Below are 25339 nucleotides of genomic sequence, written 5' to 3' on the forward strand. Positions count from 1 at the left end.
TAAATGTATACAACCGGAATTGGTATTAGCAGCAACAATTAGAACCAGTCATAAGGAATAAATGTTAAAACAGTTTGCCAAAGGTCTGAAGCGTGGATGAAATCTCATTTTGTGGGCATATTTTCTACATTTATGATGCTTTTTAGTATAGTAATCACATTTAAAAAGATCAGATCAATGTTGCTGATCCATAATCCTAATAATCAGAGGACATTTGCCTCCAAAATGCTTGGAGCAACCCTTAAAATCCCCATAAGCGCATCTTCAACTGTAGAACCTCCCTCATTGTTCTCAATAAGGTTCACATCCCTTATTGTTCAGCATTTAATATTCTATATAGGTTTGAAGACTCAAATAATTGTCTTGCACAAGCTTTGCACATTTCAAAGAAGGACACGACTCACGTTTAATTGTTTGTTCCGTTTATAAATACCATTTCATTATCATAATCTCTATAATCTTTCTCAACTTGTAACCCGAGATAGAGAGAGTGTTGACAGAAACCGGGAATGGGTCACAAAGGAAAATAAACCTGGTCAGGCTGAATGACGCGTACATGAGTGAGCAGTCCAACTGGAGTGTGTGTTTGAACAAGTGTAGATGTTAGACTACAACAGCAAAAACGGCAATGCCGTCTGTGCCACAAAAAAGAACAGGAAAAGCTCTTTGGGCCAATGTGATGGAGGTGAGTACGAGTGCGTGGATTTCTGAAAAGAAACACGGCCGAAACCATTTGTAGCTGAGTGTGACGGGACATTATGAAATGTATAAAGTAGGAAATTAAAAAAATAAATCTAAAACAAAAAAACACTTATTCTTGAAACAGAATTAAAACAAACTAAACTTGGCAGTTTCTCTGAGAAGATTAAAAAACGGTTACAATGGCACGAACAACATATCAAGGATTAAAGGACACGGGGACACATCCACATGAGTTCAAATTAGTTTTTATACAGACACTTTGAATAAACTGAAGCCAAAAAAACGAAAAAAAAAAAAAAAACCTAAGGTTGAAATTTGTCAGAGATTGCCGCCCATTTCGTCCCTGGGCTTGGACGTGTGGGTAAGGGGAAAAGGGATGGAAGGTACAGACACAGGTTGGCACAACATCACCAGAGCAAGGCGTGTTTTCATGGTGCCACAGAGGCCAAAGCCAAGTTGTGCTCTTCTCCAGACCAGTCTGAACCAGTTAACTCAGTATTGGCAGCCCATAGTTGGCTCCACTAGTTCATCCTGTCCTGGAGTAGGCCAAGGTTGGTTATGTGATGATGGTGGTTGTCACAGAAATGATTTTTGCTAGTTCATCTTTTTTGTTTCCACATAGAGAGAGAGGTTCGGAGGTTTTCTTTCCCCATGACGACTGTATTAGTTCACTTTTTCCTGGAAGATGTAGAGGTTGTTGGTGGTTGCCACGGCGATGATATTTTCCTGCGGGTGCCAGGCGGTGTGTAGGATCTTCTTATTGAAGTCCAGGCTGTCTACGCTGATCTCGTCCTTCTTCCGCTTGCCGCCCGCGCAAACCCTGCGCGGTTTCAGGACCTGCCGGGGCTTGCAGCTCTCGCGCGAAGCCTCCAGGGTGACGTCCCGCCGCTGGCTGCGGTCCAACATTCGGAAGAAGTTGTTGTAGGATCCAGTCATCACCACACTAAGAGGAAAAGAAGAGAAACCAGAGACAATGCTGTTAATAATCCCGATTCGGCTAGTTACAGGGATAGTTCACCCAAAAATGAGGGCGAGTAAATGACAACTTATGTCCACCATAGGGCTGAACGGTTTTCAGAATGGTAAGGAACGGTTCTAGTTCAAAGATCTCAGGTTTCATAAAATCGATCTTGATTTGCGTTTCAAAGATTAACCAATGTCATACAGATTTGAAAGGACATGCTGGTAAGTACAGGTGCTGGTCATATAATTAGAACGCCATCAAAAAGTTGATTTAAAAAGTGAAACTTGTATATTATATTCATTACATACAGACTGATACATTTCAAATGTTTATTTCTTTTAATTTTGATGATTATACTGACAATTAAGGAAAATCAAAAATTCAGTATCTCAGAAAATTTGAATATTACTTAAGACCAATACAAAGAAAGGATTTTTAGAAATCTTGGCCAACTGAAAAGTATAAATATGAAAAGTATGAGCATGTACAGCACTCAATACTTAGTTGGGGCTCTTTTTGCACGAATTACTGCCGCAATGCAGCTTGGCATGGAGTCTGTGGCACTGCTCAGATGTTATGAGAGACCAGGTTAAGGTCAGGTGAGTTTACTGGCCAATTAAGAACAGGGACACCATGGTCCTTAAACCAGGCACTGGTTGCTTGGTTGGTCAGCAGCAGGAAGCATGAAGTGCTCTAAAACTTCCTGGTATACGGAACATTTACTTTCATAAGGGAACATAACTTTGGACAACTCAGCAGTCCTTTTTGTCTTTAGCCTAGGCGAGCCGCTTCTGACGCTGTTTGTTGTTCAAGAGTGGCTTGACACAAGGAATGCGACAGCTGAAAACCATGTCTTGCATATGTCTGTGCGTAGTGGTTCTTGAAGCACTGACTCCACTCTTTGTGAATCTCACCCACATTTTTGAATGGGTTTTGTTTCACAATCCTCTCCAGGGTGCGGTTATCCCTTTTGCTTGTAAACTTTTTTCTACCACAGCTTTTCCTTCCCTATGCCTCTGCTGATGTAGGATTGTAAAGTCATGAGCATCAATAATAATGCAATATTCACATTTGTTGATGGAAGGCTTGTTCGAGATGCATCTGTGCCGTGCAGACCGATCACCGTATGACATCAAAGTACAATGAGAGCATACATCTCCTGCTCCTTCTGCGCCAATGCATTTCGAACAAGCCTGGTGTGTTTGTGTTTCCCGTTGCATCGCTAGCATTACTGAGAAAGATGAGGCGTATACAGTGACGTAAGACCTGGCTCTGTGTTGGCTCTAGCCAGTGGAAAGAAAAGCGTTTCTTAGAAGGCTCGTCAGTTGAACAAACTCCAAACTAGCACCCGGTTCATTCTGGTGGGAAAGGGGACTGAGGAGGAGTGTGTTTAAAAGCATTGACGTGTCTTCATGACATGCTAACTCAATCTTCCACTGGCTTTGAGCTCTGTTGTTCAGTCTGTCTAAGAGTGATTAGAGGTTCCACCAAGATAAGAGCCAGTCTGGGCCCCAACGGAGGAGACATGCAAGATCAGTGGTTGGTCTACATGTTGACTGCTACCTTACTGACTGACCTGGGTCCATGTTTTAAATCTTAAGAAAGCATGTCTTAAATATGAAATTAGGCGTTTCTACGATAAGTCACAATTCATCTTGTAACTACATACTGCTGTTTAACGCTTGTTTCTACATTTTACTTGGCTGTATTCAATCTGAACATGCTTACAGTACTTTCCTAATCTCCATGATATAGCAATTTGTAATTTTAACTAGTAAACTGCATATTTTATTGTAAGTATGGTACAAATCCAACTATAATGTTTGTAATTAGGGCTGTCAAAATTAACAAAATCATTTTAACGGCACTAATTCTATTAACACGCGTTTAATGTTTGATCCATGGCCCGTAGTTGCAGAAATTGAGATCAGCCATAGATGTAAAGGATGCAGCAGCAAACATTAATAGGGAAAGAGAAGGGTTAACAATAACATTACTCTGAAACAAGTGTAGTTAAAGCCTACATAAGCTACCATATTTTCTGCTTAACTTTTATTAGACACTATGTGTAAATCATTAACACCATCACCACTTACAGTACATGTGTTATAACTAAATACATTACAATCAGCTAAAACGAATGCGCAGGTAACTTCTGAACAAGAGCGCTGCGGAGTCTGTTGCTCTCACACTGTTCGTGAATCACAGCACAGTTCGGCGTGCACACACACAATACTGGCATTTCAAGAGGGGATGCACATCTCTTAAAGGGGCCACACTATATTGCAGCTCTTAAAGGGGCCACACTATATTGCAGCTCTCAAAGGGGCCATAATACTTTCTTTATTGTGGAATATGGACCTCCTCCAGGTATGGTGTGGTACTGGTGCGCTCCCAGGTCCGCATGACAGCTTTCACATTACTTTTTTATACGAACTGTGCCCTGTTTTCAATTAAACTGCCAGTGTAAAAACACCCTTTAATTATATTCTTAAAATGAGAGAAATCACTGCTTATTCTGATTTTTTAAGCATGAGACATGAACTAGTTCTTTGAAAAACATCTGTGACCTTTGATACATGTCTAGTCTTCATGCTCTGAGTATGGAGCGCTTGAAAGCACAAGCAGCCGTCAACCAGCGGACCGGTAGGCTGATAGACACCTGCATTTTAACGCTCTGTGTGTATCTGTGCAAGCGCGTGTCATTGATGTATTTTTACAATATGTTTGTGAAGCGCTGCTCATAGTAGCCAAATCACAGACATATTTGATGAGCGCGTGAGCACAAATGGCCAGTCAGAGGTTTTCACGGTTCTGCTCAACAGCGTTCAGTCACATTTTTTAAATTTCAGTACCGATTTGGTATCACGGTTGGTACATTTGAGAACACAATAACAGTGAAAACATGGATTTTTTTAAATTATTTTTTTTATTCTATCGATGGCAGGGAAAACGTGTTAAAGGGATGGTTCATCCAAAAATGATAATTATCCAATGATTTACTCACCCTCAAGCCATCCTAGTTGTATACAGAGTTAGATTAAAAATAAAATGAATGGTAATCCATGCATTATAAATGGCAGCACATAAAAGTTCATCAATTTATTTTAAAAATAAATCTGCATGGCTCCAAGTGGTTATTAATAAAGGCCTTCTGAAGTGAATCGATTGGTTTGTGTTAGAAAAATATCCATATTTAAAACTTAACACCTTCCATATTCGGATGAGACCTTCAGAGTAGACATTAAACCGAGGTCCTGACTCTCTGTGGTCATTAAAAAACCCATGGCACATGTCGTAAAATAGTAGGGGTGTAACCCCGGTGTCCTGGCCAAATGCTCTCGATTGGCCTTTACCAATCATGGCCTCCTAATAATCCCCATCCACTGAATTGGCTCTATCACTCTCTCTCCTCTCCACCTATCGCTGGTGTGTGGTGAGCGCACTGGCGCCGTTGTACTGTGGCTGCCGTCGCATCATCCAAGTGGATGCTGCACAATGGTGGTGGTTGAGGAGAGACCCCTGACATGAGTGTAAAGCACTTTGTGTGTACAGTAGTACATATAAAGCACTATAAAAAATGCCTCATTCATTCATATTCAACTTGCACAGAAAGTATAACGCCTCATGCAGTTCAAAGCAGATACTCTACGTCTGATGTCAAACGTTGCACCAGTTATGCTTTTTCTTTAAATTGAATACAGAAGGCGGTCTAACGGATGCTAGATATTATACTTTATAATGTGTTAAATACGGATCTTACAGATATGCATCACTTCGTAACCCTCTACAATGCGAGTAAAACACTTGCATATGCGAGTAAATGTTCCCTCTGGGCGGCTAAATAATATCTATCATTAACCATTGGCTAATTCATTCTTATATATTACTCCCCAGTGTGTGTGTTAGAAGCTAAGAATAAGTTTAGCATAGATATATTTCACTCGCTCAACACTCTGAGTGCGCGGCCTGAGAGTTTCTCAGCTCATCTGATGACAACGTAAACTAGAGGTCTTTACGGGTTAAAAAAATGTGTACCCGAACCAGAAGAGACCCATAATGTGCTACACAGAACCGACCCAGACCCGTCTATTATTTTAAAGGCTGGACCGGGACCCGTGCAGATCTGAGAAATGCCAAAAATGTAGTAGCCTGAACCGACATATTTGAAAGCTGGAACCAAACCCGGCGGAAAGACAGACTAGAGAATTTATTCCACAATAAATTGTACCTGTAATTGTAATTTCTTGTACCTGATTGTGATGTATTACAATATTCCTCTCTTGTTGTTCAAGCATGCTTAAATCACTCATCATTTCAGCTGTAAAAGTCCACTTTATGTCATGATTAACGCACATAACTGACTGTTTGCCCTTTTGAACTAATAACTATTGCTCGTTCAGTGCCATGGCCGCTGATGTTAGCATTATTTAGTTGCTGTATATTCATCTGTGTGCGCAGATTCTGACTACCAAAACTTTTAAGATTAAACATGACGGTTCATTCATATTATTTTTACAGTCACTGCGGAAGCTCGGGTTGCCATAGAAACAGGACGAGCAGTGACTGCAGTCATGCGTTAGCTAGAGCAACTTGAAATTAGAGCTTTTTAATGCAATTTGAGCATCACAGAAAACATTTGTTACAGTTCACCTGAGATTTTGTTGCTGATTTGAAATATATTGTTGAGTACATTATTACCGTGCGCTTGCATTAAAGGGTTACTTCAGCGATTATATTCGAATGATCGTTCCCCCCCTCATATCCCCCAGACAAGAGATTTATGCATTTTATTTTTTTGAAAAAAATCCAGAAGTATAACAAAAAAGAACCGATACGAATACCGTTAAATTACCAGATTGATAAGCAGTATCGGTAAGAGTATCGGTAACCTTAACGATACCATCCCTACTTATGATAAACTGAATGTGTCCTTGGTGAATAAGTCCTTGCTGAATAAAAGTATTAATTTCAAAAATAATACTGACCCCAAAAGTTTGAACAGTAGTGAAACAACTGAAACAATTCAAGGGGCAATACTTTTAAATATCACTTCATCCCACTCAACACAATGTAATCTAGTAGTTTGGAACTGGAAGGATAACAGAGCACATTTTCACTTGCTGATAAATGTAGTGAGCGGCATTAATGCTTCCAGACTCTCTTGTAGGCCCATATTTTGCTGGCACTTTTATACGAGTCTGAGAGTTTAAACTAGCAGTACTTAAGTGTTTACATTTCAGGACAATCTTCCATTATGGAAATGATATAAAGCAGGCTTGTGAAAGGTCTAACCTGTCATTTCCGTTCCAGCAGCATTCGAATTTGTCAAAGATGCAGTCGTTCTCATAAAGAGAGCACAACTTACTCCTGAGGTACTCGTGAACCTATGGCAGACAAAAAAACAAAGACAGACAGCAGGTCATGAACCGTGACACGGTGATGAAAGTTATTACTGGAGATCATAGGCAATAAATAAACTTGACACATATGTACAGTAAAATAACTCTGTCATCACAATGACCTCATTTAATTCATGAATGTTAATCATAAATATCTGGGTGTGTAAAGACACTCCCAATTGACTGGGGCAAAACTGCACTTTTACATTCAACCTTAATCCTACCAATCCTAAATAGTGCAGAAGCGCCCCCTAATGTTGACAAAAATAGTATTTTCAAGTCTTTTCATGCCCATACTGGAATTTTTTCTTGCCATTAAAATATGCTCAACATTAAATATTATTTACATTTGTAGGTTCACAAGAAAATTCATACAATACTAATATTATTGAGAAAACTGATCATTTGTTTCAGGTTTGTTTGATGAATAGATATTAATTATTATTAATGACAGCCAAAACAGGCTCAATGATATTACGCAGCGCCTGAAAATGGGTAAACTTCCGTCAACATAACCAACACGACATCCTGCTTACACTGAGAGCGTGCTGCAGACTATTTTCAGGCGCTGCGTAATATTGCGCCGCTGCACCCATGGTACGGCATCAAAGTTCTTTGATTATTACGCAGGAATGAGAGTATAGTTCCTAGCCATATCAGCCTAGAAAATTCCACCTTTTGATTTTCCGTCGGCCTTAGTACATGATGTAACTATATACATCACATCATGTAAATAGGAAAACGGTGTTATTTTGTCACTTATTAAGCAGCAGGCTAGATGGAGCTGTTTATCGTTGTGCTAAGCTAGGCTAGCGGTGGGAGCGTCAGACAGAGTTATGGGAAGCACGGAGATGAGAATGGTATGTATGGAATTATCTAATTATAACAAATACGGTTAATAAGCTCCCAAAAATTTGCTTATATATTAAATAATTGTACATATAAAGTTTATTTATCTGTAACATAATCATATCAAATGGAGTATGAAAATACATTAAATCCAAGGAGTGCTATTCTGAATCATTTTGATTAAATTCAGTTTCGATTCTTAATATTTAGGTTATAATTTAGACTTTTCAGTTTTCAAAAGTACATTCAGCAGAACATTTTCACACTGTGAGATCTTCAGGATGTGCTACAATAATGTTCAGTAAAATAAAAAATAAAAAGGACATTGTGACTTTAAAGGTTTAGTTCACCCACAACTAAATATTCTATAATTACTTAGCCTAATGTCGTTCGACAACCGTAAGACCTACATTCATCTTCGGAACACAAATTAAGATATTTTCGTTGAAATATGATGGCCCAGAAAGGCTTTCATTGACACCAATGTCATATCCTCTCTCAAGACCCATAAAAGGTACTAAAGACGACGTTACGAAACCCATCTCACTAAAGTGATTCTGCAATAATTTTATGAAGCGACGAGAAAAGTTTTTGTGCTCAAAACCCCCCCCTAAATAATGACTAATATAGTGATGGGCCGTTTTAAAACAAAGTTTCGAATGTTATGAATCAGTTTATCAAACTTTTTGGGTGAACTAACCCTTTAAAATATCAGATTATTGAAATGAGGATCATTTAATTAGACGTTAAATATTTTCTTTTTCTATTTCTATTTATGAACTCTCACCTGGTATGTCTCAACGGGTCGATTCTCCATGTTTAGGTCCCAGACTTTGACAGACAGGTAGTCTCGGGTCATCATGTAGCGGCCATTGTGACTGAACTTCACGTCTGAGATGGAGGAGATGATTTCAGAGAAGAAAGAGCGGTTGCTGGGATCTTCAGGCTCCTCAAACACTAAACAAAGTAGAGGAGAAAATGTAATGGGGCGCAAACACCTTTATACTACTAACGCATGACATAATATATACTATTTAGAAAACTAAGGTGTTTAACTGGATTAAGTGTCATATGACGTAGTCGGTCTTATAACTCACATTTAGAGTGCTTGTCACAAAGTGCTGATGCACGCATGTCACAGAGGCGGATGGTGCCTTTGCTGCTGCTGTAGACAAACGTGTTACATTGGTGAGGGTGGAACTCTGCGGCTGTGATCACCTCCGTCAGCTCCTCCATATTGGCTGGTTTTATGTCCACAATGTCTGACGCAGAGTTAAAGCCACATAACAGCTGAACTGACACACAGAATCGTCAGGATACAAATGGCATTTTCAGACATTTCAACATGACAGTCACAACCCAAATCAATGCTTAACCACAGAAATCCCTCTAGGATACTAAAGCTGCGGTCTGTGATTTCTAAGTGCCACAGGTTGATGCGCAGGTCATCTGCTGACAGATAGGTCTCATTGTCGCTGTTGACCGAGATGGAGTTGATGTGGTAGGTGTGAGCGTTGGCAAAGACCCTCCGCGGACTGGCCTCCACCATGAGATCCATAGGCCTGAATACTGGAACCTGCGCAAAGAGTTCACACGTATATTTGCTATTATAGCATTTCAGTAAGCTTTTAAACCACAAGTGTTATATGAGTTTATAATGGTCAAAGAATTTTCTAATATTTCTGCAAATATACAGTACCATTCAAAAGTTTTTTTTTTTTTTTTATGAAATTAAAACTTATTCAGCAAGCATGCATTGAATTGATCAAAACTGACAGTTAAAAACATTTAGAATGTTACAAAAGATTTCCGTTTTAAAATAACCTTCTGTTTATCAAAAAATCTGGGAAAAAAAAAAAAAATAATTTCCACAAAAAATAATAAGCAGCACAACTGGTTTCAACATTGAGAATTTGAGATGCACTGATGTATCGGCCAGTAATCAGCATCGGCCAATAAAATCAATTGTTTTCACCATTGGCCATCAAAATCAAAAGGGTGCGGAAAACTATGTCCGACTGCAACTCATACTGTGTGTGTGTGTGAGGAAAATACCTCATGTTGAATTCAGGGGAAGTTAACGCAACAATAGCACAACTGTTTAAAAAAATGCAACACAAAAGCAGGTTCTTTGACCCTATGAATCACCCATAGCTCAAACCAGGGTTGGCAGGTCTGCAGTTTTTTCCTACAATAAACATTATTTGTAACACGCCTCTCCATCCAATAATCGCAAATAGCACTGTGCTTTGTTATTTCTAAAAAGAAACAAAGTGTTATCTTTCAAAAACTGTCCATTGTATCAAACACATGGTGTTTTGACACTCATAAATGTGTCGTGAAAGTGCAATTCAAGAGGCAGCGATTCATCTCTTCTCTTTTAATACAAGTTATATCTCCAAAAACATGCATACATTTCAAAAGGTATGTTGAAAGATTCAGTACAACTTACCGAAATCCATATCATGACTCATGTAATCACTCAATCAGAGTTTTAACCGCAGAAAATATGTCAATACAGCTTTTAAACAATAGGTCAAAAAACTATCTGCAGATTTCATTCTGAATAATTGGCTATCGGTATCGGCTGAGAAATTCAGTATCAGTGCATCTCTATTGCTAATAAGAAATGTTTCTTGAGCAGAAAATCAGCATATTACAATGATTTCTGAAGGATCATGTGACAATGAAGACAAGAGTTATTCATTTTAACAGTAAACCTCTGTTGTGCAGCATTTTGTTTGCTAAAAAATAAAGGATTTAATTGTTTAATTTTCATTTAAATATATTTTAAAGATAAAATACATAGTTAATGTATTCATGCCTTCAATTGATTACCACTTTTTTTTTATAAACCCAGATAAAATAAACATGCAACAATTTATTTAACAAACAAAACAAAAAAATCAGTGCCCTATTGTTGTGCCAAATGCGAAAAAAAGGGATTTCATCGTTTCATATTTTACTGCAGTGTTGATCAAATAAATGCAGCCTTGGTGAGCATAAGAGAAAAATATTACCAACCCCAAACTTCTGAATGGTAGTGCAAATACATAAAATCAACCTGCAAACCAAAGAATAACGGAAATGATCACATTTGGGCTGTGTTCTTGAGTCTAAGTGTGGACAGACGTGTGTGACTCACCCGCAGAGTTGTGATGGTAGCAGCATCTCTGTAGCGCCCATCCTCCTCTTTCAGATTGTATCCCTCCGGTCTCTTGTCACGTTCACTGATCTTCCACAACTTTATAGTTTTATCTGCAGTCGAAGGTACAGAACAATGTCACCTCCTGACACAGGATCAGTGCTAAAATAATTGTGAACTACTAAAAAAAACAAAAACAAAAACACCCAAGCCTATTTCCATGCAAAAAAAGAGGTAGTTTGACTGCCATAACAAATCAAGTTGACAGTTCAACAAATTTAGAAAACATCTGGCCATTTTTCCCACATCTAATATGAACTCTGTCCCACAAATATCTTTTTCCAGTATGCGGGTGAACAGAAGATTGGCATTCAGTCCATTCAAGAGAGTCTAAAATACACACTGGTTGCATAACACGGCAGAGAGCTCATATTTTTAGACGGCAGAGACACTTCAGTGAGTCAGAGAAAAATCTGGAGAATTTGCAGAGCTTAAATCAACTCACGGAAGTGATCAAATGCATCTCCCGTTGAATATATAGAGGATTCAGTATTATAGATATCCTTACATAAATCATGTGAGCGAGCTCATACACGGGCCGACCTTGACCACTCGACACCATAGGAGCACTAATTTGACTTATTACCCATTAAGTAGGAAGTCACAAAGTCTTGTGAAAAACAAAAACTTTTCTTCAAATTGTGACTGATTTACACAGAAAACAAGAGTGCTCATTTTATAATCACTGAAGTTGTGAGACACCCCTCGCTGCAGCCTGTAGCACGATGACGTAGCTGGATCAGATCCAATACGTACTGGGTGGTGGATCGTTATGGCGACGTCATTCATACTGATCTCTGGGTTAACTTATAATGGGTATGCGCTAGTCTTAATGTATGATCATTATTGTATGACGTTCTAAACTGTAGTTGTAGTAAGGCTACTGATAAATAGTATTAAAGGGGGGGTGAAACGCTCAGTTTCAGTCAATCTCATGTCAATCTTGAGTACCTCTAGAGTAGTATTGCATCCTTCATATCTCCGAAAAGTCTTTAGTTTTATTATATTTATAAAAGAAAGATAGGCTGTACCGAGTCTTTCCGGAAAAAAACGAGCGCCTGGAGGCGTATCGTGTGGGCGGAGCTAAAGAATGACGAGCGCAAAGCGGTGACGTCCTCAAGCGTGGAGAAACCCATGGCTATCGATCGGATTTAGCTAATACATATATGATCCAGAATCACATTCAGAGGCTGAAATAAATTGAACAGGAGAAACAGCAACAGCAGGACGTCCGTCTCTGTGGTATGTACTGTATTTAGTGCCCTGTCAACATTTGTGTGTGTTTACTCGCAGTTTATGAGGACATGATTCGGTTTATGGACTATTGTATGCGACTAAACCTTAGCAGTAGCAAGCAAAACGGTTTTGCACGTCAGACTAGTGTAACGTTATACATAGAACAACAATGGAGTAATCGTTAGCGCATTTGAATGGTGAAGCACGCTTTGTGAGAACGCTAGGTTTATGTTTGGGTGGTTTTACAATAAACAAACTGACACCTATATTGGTCGGCTAAACAAATGTATTTAAACACACACCATAGATCGCATGCTCCATTGATAAATTAACTAACATTATACACGATCGTGTCGTTTACTGATATTTACTTACACGACGATAGCCAACAACAAACATTTGAAGCAGTTTTACTCACCGCCTGCTTCTAAAGCAGGACTGTGAACCTTTATCGCTGGGACCGCTCCGTCAAAAACACACTTCTTTGGCAACTGTTGATTTCGTGAAGTCCTGTGACAGCAGTGACCGTGGAGATCCCCTTTTGCGACACGACTGAAGCGATGTTGTGAAGCTTCCCGTCATTTCTGCGTTTAAATCGGTTCAAATGCAGCGCTGCCTTCTCGGAATGCTATGCGGGCGCGTTAAAGTCGTTTGATGTCACCCATAGGAATAAAGTGAAGTGCGGTGCGACAGAAGTGTTGCACGGACGACTGGATCTGCACCTGAGAGAGTGTTTATGGGCGTGCATTTGCTCTTTCGCCTCAGTCACACGCGCGCACCTTTCCGGGAGAAGAGCCCGTACAGCCCATACAAGGACCTTCCGCTCTGTCGACATCAAGCGGACCCATACTCGAAAAAAACTCTCCGAAACTTGTGAGAAACCTGAAGGAGTATTTTTGACACAGAAATACTCCATCAAACATCCAACATTAGTTTTTTAAACTTTGCCTATGTTTAGGATGGGAATCCAAGTCTTTAACAGTGTAAAAAGCTCAGTATGCATGAAACAGGATTTCACCCCCCCCATTTAAGTAATTATTGATGAATAAATCATCTTTTCATAAATGTGATGCTTAAATTATCCTAGTTTCACTGTAGCCTACATGCATGCAACAGTTAACATTTTAATATATTCTGATCATACTTGCTGTTGAGTGGAAGGAAAAATGATTCATGTAATTGTCTCTGTAATTTTAATCCTCAAGGTACAATGCAACACGATCTGTAAAGAACTTTAAAATGCCAGTAGCCTACACATTCAAAGGAAAATGCAAAACGTCGGTCCTGATGGCGTGAGCATGTTATTAATCAGTATTTTTGCGCAAGCAGTTTGATTATTTAACTATCCAGCAAAACTCTCCTGTGCATTCAATGATGTCCCCAAAACTCTACTGCGCATGCGATGTCGTCGAATTGTGAACGAAACCACCACGCATGCGCGTCTAGTACGTGTTGGATCTGATCCAGTACGTCATCGTGCTACAGGCTGCAGCGAGGACTTCTTGGAAGTTGTTGGACATTTCAGTGTGATACTATAAAAGAACAATGGTATATAAAATAATAGTAGACTATTTTCCATTTAAAATTTTGTTTTTTCCTCATTACTGCTGTTAATAAAAGTTAATTTTATCTCCATGTCAATTCAAGCTCAGTGCTTCACTATCAAAAATCCAATACACAAACATGTCATATTATTAGTAACTGCACTTAATAAAACAATGCAAAATAAATAGTAATTATATGATTAAAATAACTTGATATATTTTACCTAGTAATCGTTTAGCATCTTAATTAAACTGTGATTTATTTAAAAAAAAAAACTGTAGTAGCCCTGAATTGTTTTTAGTTAAAGGAACACTACACCGTTTTTAGAAATAGGACTTATTTGAATTTTTTTCCACATTTAGATATGTGGGCAAATGCATTTGTCTCAGCGCATGCATTGTTTTAGTTTAGCAGGGTCGCCGCTCGCTTAGCTTAGCATAATGAATGGAATCCTATGTTGCTAGCTAGCATGTCCCAAGTAAAAATTATCCACACAAAAAACACCCCCACCTAATTGTTTCTTTTTTTAGAATAAGACTAGGCGATTTCCTATTCAGATATTGACTTGGTACTCTATTATGAGGAAGCACAGGCGGAGCACTGCTATTTGGGCGCAAAGATATCACACAACACATTGCGATTGCTCAACAGCCGGAGGACGTGAGGATGAGAGCCATTGGCTGTGCTGTGCGCTCAACACTGGCCATATCTTTGCGCCCAAATAGCAGTGCTTCGCCTGTGCTTCCCCACAATATAGTCCCAAATCAATATCTGCCTAGGAAATCGCCTAGTCTTAATCTGCATCACTATTTGTACGTCTTGTGAATACGCAGGCCACAAGAAGTAATTAGGTGAGGGTTGGTTTTTTTTTTGGATCACTTTTACTCGGGACATACTAGCTGGAAACATAGGATTCCATTCATTATGCTAAGCTAAGCTAGCAGCGACCCTGCCAAACTTAAACAATGCTTGCACTGAGACAAAAATGCATTTGCAAACATATCTAAATGTAGGAAAGAAGTTGCATATGCCCTATTTCGAAAAACGGTGGAGTGTTCCTTTATGTATAGATACAAAATTTTATAAATAAGTTATTTAATATATAATTTCAATATTTAGATTTTCTCTACTAACCATTTGTGGACAACAAAAATTGTGCAGCATTCTTTTGTGGTAGCCAGCGGATCTTGTTAATCTTTTCCTCGATTTCCAAACTCTTCAGGTAGTCAAACTCAGGCTCGTGGCTCTGAAATGTGCTGTAAACATTATATTCACTACGGCACTGTGGCTGACTCTTGTTCTGGAAAAAGAGAAATACATTTTTGTGAGAGACATTTTGGGAATGAAAGCGGATATAATGTGGAATCGTTTGACCCTTTACCTCGGTCTCTTGCTGGAAGATGACAACTCGACCGCCTTTGTCCCCTGTGGCTAGCAGCTCCCCTGAGTGGTTGAACTCCACAGTAGAGATGATGTCGGCTATATGATGGGATGAGCATACAACATTTGTTAGATTTTCTCCATCCTCGTCCTAATACATCTTAACAGCACAAATTTCACAATTCGATGCCAATTCACAAGCTTGCCATTTTAATAGATTCAATCTTGATTCAATTTGATTTGATATTGTTGGAAACTCAGAAGTGAATACCAGGAGAACTTGGGTATATCTTTGAGAGACTAATCACTCTGACAGTATTGCTCATACCTCCACATTATCAGAGACTAAAGCACAGACGAGCATGTCATGCTAAATGGATAAATCAGGAAGTGCATAAAGACAAAAGACTGATTAGCTTGATCTCGTTAGAAAGTAGTCAAGCTGTACCTCAAAACTGTAAAACACTATGTACATAAACTGTTTGTATACTATTACATTGGAACCTTGATATAACAATTTATAAATTTGTAATCCCACAATATCAATCAATTTGGATAAATATCAGGTCTAATCTCAGTTTCCATTCTCAAGAAGAAAAAATAATGCTCTAAACAATACAGGAAACCCAGGGAATGTTACTGTAGTATGAAGCAGTGCAGGGCAGGGTTTTGTGGGAGGTGAACGAGGCCTTTATAGTGATTGCTAATGAGACAAGTCTGACACATGGCTCAAGAGCAGAGGAGCTTTTATTATGCCACAGTTGCCCCTTTTGGTAAAGAATATGTGGTCTAACACTCAAATGTATCGGTACTCTGTGTGTTTGCTCGGCGGCTGCTATAAGACACTCGTTGCACACTGCAGTAAGCTAGATCGATATTAGAATATCATAATAAATGCTGGATGGCTGAATGGCATGCAATTCATTTTAAAACATAGTATGTAGAGAACATGCTGTATTATTGTACAATAATTAGTTGTCCTTCTATAAATGTATCCAAACAGTTATTCCCTTTTCTAATAACACACACACACACACACACACATATATAAATGTGTGTGTGTGTGTGTGTGGGCATGTTTTTGTGACATATGAGGACACGTGTATAATGACATGGGTATGACATAGGTATTACAAGGAGAGGGTGAAATATGAGGACATTGGCCATGTCCCCACTTTTCAAAATGCTTATAAATCATACAGAATTAAAAAAAAAAAATAAGAAAAAATGCAGAATGTGATGGGTAGGGGTAGGGGCAGTATAAGGGGATAGAAAATACAGTTTGTACAGTATAAAAACCATGATGCCTATTGAATGTCCCCATGTTGGAAGGAATGTTTAGAATAAAATATTTTGCAAATATCAAGCTTTTAGGTTCATGCAAAGGTCATTATGAGTAATACAAAAAAAGGGTGTGACCAAATTGCAAGTCAGTGCAACCAACTGAGAAAGTTGAGACACACCAGAGTGAGCTGTGGGAAGAATAAGTCTAGGGCCCTGAATAGTCAATAATGGATCATCAAAATTAGAATCGATTAAGGCATTGATATTTTAAACCCAGCCCTACCTAACATCCCTTAGGCTTCAGTCAAAAACCGACAGGAGTCTTAACTTAACGTGCATTTGTTTCAAGCATATTTAATATTTAGTAAGTCAGAGTGTCACAAATGACTCAATGAGATGATTCTTTAAATAAAATGGCACAGTGACACGCACATCTGTAACCTAGATTCCTGCTACAAACTCGAGACAGCTACCTCCATCATGGATAGGCTGTAGACTTACTCATACTAATTTAACCCTTTTTAAACCAGTAGAGCAGAAGAACGCAAGAGAAAAGAATAAAGTAAGGGCCCTTTGTGTAACCCTGACCCACCTCCCCTTTTAGTGCATGCAAAACTCAAAGAAAGTCACTGAATCAGGCCAGAACACATTTTGATAAGAGATGATCCCACTGGAAACTAGCACAAGAGCCTGTAACAATGTATCCTGGAGACCTCAGGCGAAGATCTGCCTGGACTTTAGGTCCCTTCTGATTATCCAAATAGCATCATGACGCATTAAAAGTCTACAGCTATGGATGAGAGGCAGTAAGGCTGGGTTACATATTGAATATTTATCATACATTCTATACTTTCTTTGTGATGTAATTAACCAACATCATGAACAATATGATGTTTTTGTGTCATATAGACTTGTGTCATTAGACTCATTTTAAATGAATATTTAAACATGGAAAAATGCGTTAAGTGGAGCTGAAAGAACTACATTATTACTGGAAGTGCAAAGCATGATCGAACTACGTTCGACAACTAAACACACACGAGATGCGACAAGTAAACAATGCGAGATGACGCGTGGGAGACTGGAATTGTTATTAAAAATGATAAATTGCAGAAAGTTTGCGATCCAAACTTGTGTGCTGGTTTGTCTGTGCTCTGGTTTGCAGCGAAAAATAAATAATTATGGTGGAGGAAATGGTTGGGCAGACAGGGAGCAAGGATTGTGAACTTTTTTTTCCCCAAGCAATTTCATAGAGACATCAGTAGCAATATTACGCCGATTTGACCAATTACATTAATGCTACACTTCAACCAGGACCGTTATTGTAATGTAGGCTGGACACAAATGGATGTTTATCTTAATTAAAGACCAAGGCTAGTAAAGGTCTCCTATAATCTGCATTTTGAAATTAGACTAGCACTTAACCATGAACACAAAAGCCACACCACATACATGGCTTTTCACATTTAAATGATTCCATGAGGTGAACTTAAACCCTGTTTTGGTCAGTCTGCACAAATGTCAATCACCATGACTGTTTGCTTTGCGGCCCCTTTAAAGGGGTGATGAATTGAGAAATCAAATTTCACTTGAGCCTTTTATATATAAAGGGCCATGGTGATATAAGAATATTCAGAGCTGAAAACGTCCTTGTTAGTAAAAGAAAAGCTTTTATAGATACCAGGCCCAGCAAACGAGGCTCTCAAATCAATGACGCATTAGAAGGGGGAATCGTCTTCTCTATTTGTACGCTGCTTCTGTAGCCCCGCCCAACGACTCGTGGAGCTAAACTGATCGCGTTACCGAGCAATAAAAAAAAAAATGCAGAAGATAGCAACATTTGTAAACAAGACACAAGCCGACACTGGATTTGCAGACATATTGGCCCTCATTTATCAAAAGTGCGTACACCAAATTTCCAGCGTACACCTTGCGTACACCCAAACCCACGGTGACTTTGAGATTTATCAATATGGACGTTGGCGTACGGCACGCTCAAATCCTACGCCAGCTCAGGAGGTGGTGTACGCACGTTTGAGTTAGTGCGAAAATGCGCAGAAAAACAATTCCTAACACCACAAAACGCACTGACAAGATATGCTGTATCATGACCCACTGTTAAAAACCACAACAACAACATTTAGTGTTTATTTTTGTGCAACATGAACGTCAATGTTTAATTTGTGTGACTTTACCAAAGCGTTTGATCTGTAGGCATATGTATTCCTCCAGTCGCGAGCCTGTGCGCTTTATCTGACGTTTCAGGCCCGTCTGGCCCGGCAGCTGCGCACGGACTGGGACTAAAATAATTCAGACTGACAAAATAATAAAAATGGCCTTCTTCTTTTAAATAATAATAAAATCAATAAAAACGGCATTCTTCTTCTAAATAACAAGCGTCATTAAGAATAATAATCATAATAATAAGAAGAAGAATCTTACAAATTGTCATGTAATTATTAATGTGAATGAATCTTACTCCACAATACATCATCACTATTGTACACCCCAATACATGTGCCGTGATACGAAATTAAATGCTAATTGTTTCAAAACGTGCTGTAAAATAATGCATTGTGATGGTAATTTATCATCCAAACAGCTATTTAAACTGCTGGAGTGCGCTTCTCAACCCCCACACTAACAGTAGCTACTCGTTATTTGTGTCCATATTTTGTTTTTGTGAGCGCCTTTAATCCCACTCTTTAAACTCCCAAATAAAACAATTTCGGGGTTTTTTTCCACTTCCCTGGTGATGGTCTCGATGGGCGCGTCTCAATCATCTCAATAGTTCAGTAGTCAGAGCACTGATCAGGGAGTCAGCCCATTGACTTATGTCCTAATCAGTGCCCTGACTAAGTGGACTAAAGAGATGATTGAGCGCGCCCGATCTCCACGTCGGAGAAGTTTCGTTTCTTTGCCGTCTTCTGTTTGTCCATGGCGTAAAATGAGGGCGTGGGAGAGGCGGAGACTTGAATATATAGGGGCGTGTTATTCTAATGACGATCGTTTTCAGCCGTGGGATTTATCAAGGGCAAGTATTGCGTACACCTGAATTGCAGAGGTGCGCACAGTTTCATAAATCCGGCGGTGAGAGGAGTGTAAGCATAATCTTACGCCAACATATACACCCGTTTCTACGCAAGATTGATAAATGAGGGCCATTGAGATTAAAAGACAATCCTGTGCCTTCTATATTGGACACGACAGGAATGGTGCAGCACACTTATGCGAGTAAAACATATAACATATACGCGATAGAATTGCATTGTTACAGATCGTATTGATTATGTGTACATGACGTGTCTAACAAAGCATAGCAGCGCGCTGTCACAGGCTGGAGAATCCCTTATTTGTTGGTTCATTACGATTCGGGATCAGACTCCCAGGGCTTAAGCATGTCGGCAGGCCGGTGAATCTTAAATAGTGAAATAACATTAATTTCTTGATCTCCGTTGTGTTTGAAGAGGTTTGCGCTTATATCCACCGATCAGGTGGGCCAAGTAATAACAAATAAATCAATCACAGGTGGATAAGAGATAAATTATTGTGTTTGTTTGATAAATACGTTCTGAGAAGAAAATTTGTCTGGCCGCTTTCAAAACAATCCCTCCCTCACATGAAATGACGGGAGCAGAAGCTCATTAAATATGTAAATCTTCTACAATCCTAGCCGTGGACTTTACATCCAAGTCTTCAGTGCGGCACGCCCATCAAAACACATTGTTTTGGAGAGAGCCTCAAAACCAGTGTAGAAAATAGCCTATTAGGGTGTACTCACACTAGCCAGTTTGAACCATGCCCGAGTGCGTTTGACCACCAAAGTGCGGTTCATTTGACTAGTGCGAGTGCTCCGAACCGTGCCAAGGCGCGGCTCGATTAGCCGGCCCTGGCCCGCTTGGAAGAGGTGGGCCAGAGCACGGTTCAGTTGGACTCGGGCGCGGTTCGCATGCAGTGTGAGCGCTAACTGTGCTGGAGTCCGTAATCAAAGCTGCAAAGTCCTTGCTGCACTTCAGCTGGTACCTTGCAAACCTCGTCATATGGGCAGCACGATTACGTGAAATTTTCACGCCACTAAGGCGACACATCTGTTTAACAACAGGCTGTGAGAGGGCTGTGGACCAAAATTATCCACAAAGAAAACAATGGAGCGATGGACTCCATTGTGTTTAGAGAGCGCCGCTCTTCCTGTTTACCCCAAAACTGTCGCACCATAATGACGTAAGCGTGCTCCGGCACGAATGCTGAAACCCCAAACCGTCGCACCATAATGACGTAAGCGTGCTCCGGCACGAATGCTGAAACCCCAAACCGTCGCACCATAATGACGTAAGCGTGCTCCGGCACGAATGCTGAAACCCTATGTGAGTGCAGGCCAGAGGGGGATTGGGGACAATCGTACTCGGGCCCAGTTCATGGCAACCGTGCCTAGTGTGAGTACACCCTTACTTATAAGTTAAGATGTTTTTGGATGTAAAAACCATGCAAACATCATAAGTTGCCCTCAGACAACAGCGTACTTTTTTTTTTTTAAGCCTGTTCATGACACCTTTGAAAAATGATTTGGATGTTGGCGGTGGTGGTGCGAACACACAGTTAGGATTAATTACGGTGGGTCCGATGAACAAACCAGTTGAGAACCACTGGTGTATAACACATGACTAACCGCTTCATGTCTGGTCAATGCATCACCAGCTTAGACAGGAAGATACTATTCAAACAGGTACTCACCTTCGGCTACGTCATCATCGATCGCACCTTTCACTTGTGAAAAGCACCACTGCACATCGTTTCCCCCGCCTCCGGCTCCTGAAATAATAAAAGTAGGTTAAAAACAATATCAGGAACCTATAAGGAACATGAATTCATCATTGAATGTGATGAATAAATATGATCCTTCCATATGGAGCTGCAACAACTAGTCGATAAAATCGATTAGTCGGGTCTGCCCTCTGTGCACGATAAGCTTCCACCAGTCGTGCCAAATTACAGCAAAGAATAACGCATTTTTATGGACAAAATGTGCACCTAGAGATAGTGAAGTGGAAACAGAGTGAGCTGATGCGAGAAAGGCACATGATCCAAGTGCCCAAAACATGAGAATTGTAAGAATTGCTTGGCGGGCGCACGCATGCGCATCAAACAGACAGGATGCATTCTCGAGGGAGACAATTAATATATGGTGCAAAAATCATTAATTTAGCTGAAATATTAGCTGCTGCTGGATGCTAAATTTTGTTTTAAAAGAAGTGTTGCCACAGTTACTTTGAAAAAGTAATCTGACTACTTTACAGATTACTAGATTTTAAAAGTAACTAAGTAAGATTACAAGTTACTTTATTATCCAAATTCAGCAGTTGCCGACAACACCCCTGCCGCCTCAACATAGAAATGACAACTGTTTTTGCCAACCCAATCCACACTCCTGGATGTGCATTTTTAACATAAATGTAATTTAATAAAATAAACAAAATGGGACTTTTATCTGATTAATCGAAAAAATGATCGGCCAACTAATCGATTCTCAAAATATTTGTTTGTTGCAGGCTTGCAGCCCTACTTCCATACCACAAAACAAGAAAAACACCACAGTAATACTACAATAAAAACTACAAGTGATGCTCTGTACTAATTTACCCAGTCTTTGTCCCAAAAAGGCTAAGAAACAATACTAGAATAATGTCTACACACAATTCCTATAAATTTTGAATGATAGCTCTTGCATATTTTTTTAATGAGGGGGAGAAACGGGCTGAGGTAAATCACGGGAGGCAGAGCCAAACTGGTTGGGTTTGTTCACGGGACAAGTGGCTACAGGAGGCCGAATGGCAGGAATGACAAACGGAAAAAAAAGTATTTGAGTAATTATATAATTATATTTAAGTATTATTTTGGTGTATATATATATATATATATATATATATATATATATATATATATATATATATAGAGAGAGAGAGAGAGAGAGAGAGAGAGAGAGAGAGAGAGAGAGAGAGAGAGAGAGAGATATTAACGTATTATAAAGTAAATACAATCATATAAAGTATTTACTACAGTTATGAAACAATAAAACCAATACCACCATAACACTGAATCCCCCCACCCTTTTAGAGTCACGACTGATCTTTATGATTTCTGTTTTTGAGTACAAGTCTAATCCACTGAAATGCTAGAAACAGGAAAGCATTTAGGTTTGTCATCAGTGATGATTTTACCGTTTTAAAGACGCGGCGGTTTGACTGCACATGACTCTGCAGATGCCGGTTAAAGTTCGTTTTAATGGAAGTGCTTTAAAGAGGCCGAGTTGTCGAGCAGATTTATACATCAGGCCGGGTGATTCATATACATACACAGAAAAGGAGAAGCAGGCCACGTTACCCAATGCAGGTTCATTTTTATAACCGACATAGTAAAAATCACGTAGCCTGACCGCGCATCCCCGCAAACAAATGATGAGTGGGTTAGCCAGACAGATTCCCACGCAAATGCAGCTCATCTGTAAAACACCATGCACTCTGTACCATTCACGATGACAGAGAAGCCTCAGTACTGCTGAACACAAGCTCAAACGGTCGGTACATTAGAAGTAAAACCGACTGAAATCAGTTTTGCCGATTTGCTGGCTAACGTTAACTGGAGGGAAACGATGCAGCTAAAAAGCTAGGCTACTGTCAGTGGGTCATCAGCCCCGATGATGGGTTGCCTACAACCGCTGCGCTCACTCTAACAAATACAAGCAATTGCTATAATCACATTGGTTTCATGCAATCCCTGCTTGCGCAGCTCATAAATTTGACAAGTTACCTGCCATGGCGAGAGTGACGATGTCGGACCCTAGTCTTGATAAGCAGTGTGAAGGCAGCGACCAGGGCAAAATTTCCAAGAGAGGCGCCGGAAATGCAGTTTTTCACAATAAAAGTGCCTGGACTTAAAAAAAAAAAAATTGACAATCTAGAAAAAAGGAACAAAACGCAATTAATATTACAGTTATTTTCGGATGAGTTAGAGGTTGTTATTGTTTTTTTTAACACTAGGGACCACCCTGAGGGGCATGCAAGGTTGTGCCTGTAGAGAATAGTTATATGTATATATTTATGATTTTTTTAAATATTTATATAATATAAATTATGGAAATATACATGCTATAAACAGCTAAATATTCATGCAAATATTTCTAAAATATATAGATGTATGTGCGTATATTTTCGAATATAGCCTTATGTGGATGCGATTAATCGATTTGACAGAACTTCAAATATATATCTGAAAGACCAAATAGCCCTTATGCAAATAACACAGGAAGGTAAGGAAAACAAACTGAGAGCAACATCCTCCTCCTGTATTGTATACAAGGAACCCATTCTATAATTTATTCTGCAAATCTTGGATGACCAAGAGTCACCCATTTTTCCATTAGTTTTCTGGGAGGCATTTATGGATCTTGTCAGCCTAAACAGATTCATAAATAACATATTTGCACAACATTGTTTCTAGAAATCTGTAATATCTACTGTAACCATGTATTCTTAGATTATATTTATTGTTGCTGCTGTTTTTTTTTTTTACCCATTGAGGCTGATCCATTCTACCTTGGCATGGACCTATCAATCAATCTGTGCATTATTTATCAAACAATTTATTAATGATAAATTATACTTAAATATTAATACTGGAGAAGGTAAATGATGCCAAAGAGCATTATATAACTATATTAGCTTTAATTGCCATAGTGCAGTGGGGCAAAGCCTATTGTACTATATAGTACAATAGATAGATAATGTGCCAACATTGAATGTTCCGTTTGATTTATTTTATTTTTAAACACACACACATTAAAAAAGATACAAAATTTTGATTCACAGTGTAAAATATCATAATCTTTGAAAATAAAACCATAATTAAATGAATACATTAATTCAGTTTTAAGTGTATACATTATATACACATTTATTATTAATACATTATATTGAGAGATGATGTATTGACGATAAAGTAAATGATACCAAATAACTTCACGTGCCATATAAAACACAATTTGCAATTGAAATATTTACAAATATAATAAAATTTTACCTTTCCCCCCATAATATTACATATAGGCTACTGTAATCTTATAGCAATGTTTTTTATTACATTTTAATAAAAGTTCATATTATTCTAGTTGTATTTTGAAGGAAATTCACGCTTTAGCGTCCGCTATTTTGTCACTTCCGGCTCTTACCTTTGCTTGCTGCTTGCTAATTTTTGGTATCAGAACTATCCAGAGAACTTTGCCGGGTTTATTTTATTGCAAGCCGTTCGTCTGGGGATGGATGAAGACGAACCTCGGAAAGAAGCTCTTCTCGGTAGTCCTTTAGGTCACTCTTAAATCTCAAGCTCCAATACCTTTCTTCCTGCAACACACCCTCCTCAGCTCTATCCTCCTCATGCACTTCTTCTCTCAACATTCAAAATGGCGCAACCCCGCCCTGTAGTGACATCACCAGGACCGGCCATTCATTACTGGATGCTGGAGGGTGATGATGATGTAACTACTACGACGATGGTTTTAGCTGCCTGTGTGGGTTGTGGACTTTGCTTGTTTGAAAATTGAAACTTAATAATAATAATAATACAAAAATAAAAAGGGATATTAAATTATACTCCAAACCTGAGGTATTAACCAAACACAAACATTCAACAACAACCATAATAAACACGTAATTGACCTTAAAATGGTTTTATAGACCTATTCTGCCCTACAAAGGCAAAATACCTGAACTCGCTGTGTGG

General features: G+C 39.1%; 1 protein-coding gene across 2 annotated transcripts; it reads right to left on the reverse strand.

The window, feature by feature from the left end:
* Positions 1-405: 405 nt before the first annotated feature.
* Positions 406-25031, reverse strand: ppp2r2ab (protein phosphatase 2, regulatory subunit B, alpha b). Of its 2 annotated transcripts, none has more exons than XM_067433175.1 (11): positions 24789-25031; positions 23372-23494; positions 21299-21376; positions 15285-15382; positions 15038-15203; positions 11063-11175; positions 9316-9493; positions 9015-9179; positions 8705-8874; positions 6962-7053; positions 406-1645 (listed from the first exon to the last, which is right to left on the reverse strand). In XM_067433175.1, exons 2-11 carry the CDS (start codon positions 23376-23378, stop codon positions 1366-1368), a joined length of 1347 nt encoding a protein of 448 aa, XP_067289276.1. In that variant the 5' UTR covers positions 23379-23494; positions 24789-25031; the 3' UTR covers positions 406-1365. The 2 variants fall into 2 exon arrangements, with proteins under 2 accessions (XP_067289276.1, XP_067289275.1); XM_067433174.1 differs by having other exon boundaries at positions 23372-23518.
* Positions 25032-25339: the final 308 nt, after the last annotated feature.

The sequence above is a fragment of the Pseudorasbora parva genome, chromosome 23 (assembly GCF_024679245.1).
Source record: "Pseudorasbora parva isolate DD20220531a chromosome 23, ASM2467924v1, whole genome shotgun sequence".
In the NCBI taxonomy this organism is placed as follows: Eukaryota; Metazoa; Chordata; class Actinopteri; order Cypriniformes; family Gobionidae; genus Pseudorasbora; species Pseudorasbora parva.